At 44.8% G+C, this 1402-nt stretch overlaps 1 protein-coding gene across 1 annotated transcript; it reads left to right on the top strand.

Annotated features, from left to right (window-relative positions):
• Nucleotides 1–291: 291 nt before the first annotated feature.
• Nucleotides 292–924, top strand: LOC138873869 (uncharacterized). The gene has a single exon (XM_070152354.1). It carries the CDS (start codon nt 292–294, stop codon nt 922–924), a length of 633 nt encoding a protein of 210 aa, XP_070008455.1.
• Nucleotides 925–1402: the final 478 nt, after the last annotated feature.

Raw genomic sequence — 1402 nt, 5'->3', positions numbered from 1 at the left:
GCCATCGAGCTAGGAGGGTATGATATCGAGTATCAACCTCGGACGGCTATCAAGTCCCAATTTTTTTTAGACTTCGTGGCTGATTTTACGCCTGCCCTCGTTCCTGAGGTAGAGAAAGAACTCTTGCTAGAAACGGGCACATCATTGGGGGTGTTGACCCTATTCACTGACGGTGCCTCGAACGTAAAAGGGTCCGGGATCGGCATCATTCTGAAACCACCTACGGGCGGCATGATTAGGAAATTTATAAAAACTCCAAAATTCACTAACAACGGGGTCGAGTATAAGGCTATGATTGCAGGTATCGAGCTGGCTAAGAGCCTAGGAGCAGAAGTCATCGAAGTAAAATGCGACTCCCTCTTGGTAGTTAACCAAGTGAATTGTAGCTTTGAGGTTCGAGAAGATAGGATGCAAAGATACTTATACAAACTTCAGGTCATGTTGCATCATTTCAAAGAATGGACTCTAGTCCACATTCCCCGAGATCAGAACAGTGAGGCCGATGCACTCACGAACCTGGGGTCATCTGTCGATGAAGATGACATACTCTCAGGGGCTGTTGTACAGTTGTCCAAATCGGTGATCGAAGAGGGCCATGACGAGATCAACTCAACAAGTCTAACATGGGATTGGAGGAAAAAGTATATCAACTATTTGAAAAACGGGAAGCTGCCCACAAATCCAAAGGAATCGAGGGCCCTCCGAGCCAAAGCAACTCGATTTTCACTCGACGAGAATGGAACATTATATAGAAGGACCTTCGACGGACCTCTAGCAGTATTCTTGGGACCGGGAGACACCGATTATGTACTTCAAGAAATCCACGAGGGCACTTGTGAAAATTATTCCGATGCCGATTCTTTAGTTCGAAAGGTGATCAGGGCAGGCTGCTATTGGGACAACATGGAGAAGGACACCAAATGAATTCATTCGAAAATATGACAAATGCCAAAGGTTTGCGCCGATAATTCACCAACCTAGTGAACAACTACATTTAGTCTTATCACCATGTCCGTTCATGAAATGGGGGATGAACATCGTCGGCCCCTTACCAACGGCACCAGGTAAAGCCAAATTTATTCTATTTATGACTGACTATTTCTCGAAATGGGTGGAAGAACAGGCATTCGAGAAGATAAGAGAAAAAGAAGTCATCGACTTCATCTGGGATCACATCATATGCTTATTCGGGATCCCTTTCGAGATTGCATGTGGTAATGGGAAGCAGTTCATAGGCAGCAAGGTGACAAACTTCCTTAAAGATCATAAGATCAAGAGAATCCTGTCAACTCCCTATCACCCATGTGCGAATGGACATGCCGAGTCCACAACAAGACCATTATCTAAAACTTGAAAAAGAGGTTAGAAAATGTGAAGGGAAAATGGAGAGAGGTATTGCCCA

This window comes from Nicotiana sylvestris, chromosome 7 (genome assembly GCF_000393655.2).
Source record: "Nicotiana sylvestris chromosome 7, ASM39365v2, whole genome shotgun sequence".
NCBI classification, from domain to species: Eukaryota; Viridiplantae; Streptophyta; class Magnoliopsida; order Solanales; family Solanaceae; genus Nicotiana; species Nicotiana sylvestris.
The sequence above is the reverse complement of the archived record's forward strand: the minus strand, read 5'-3'. Positions and strand labels throughout refer to the sequence as shown.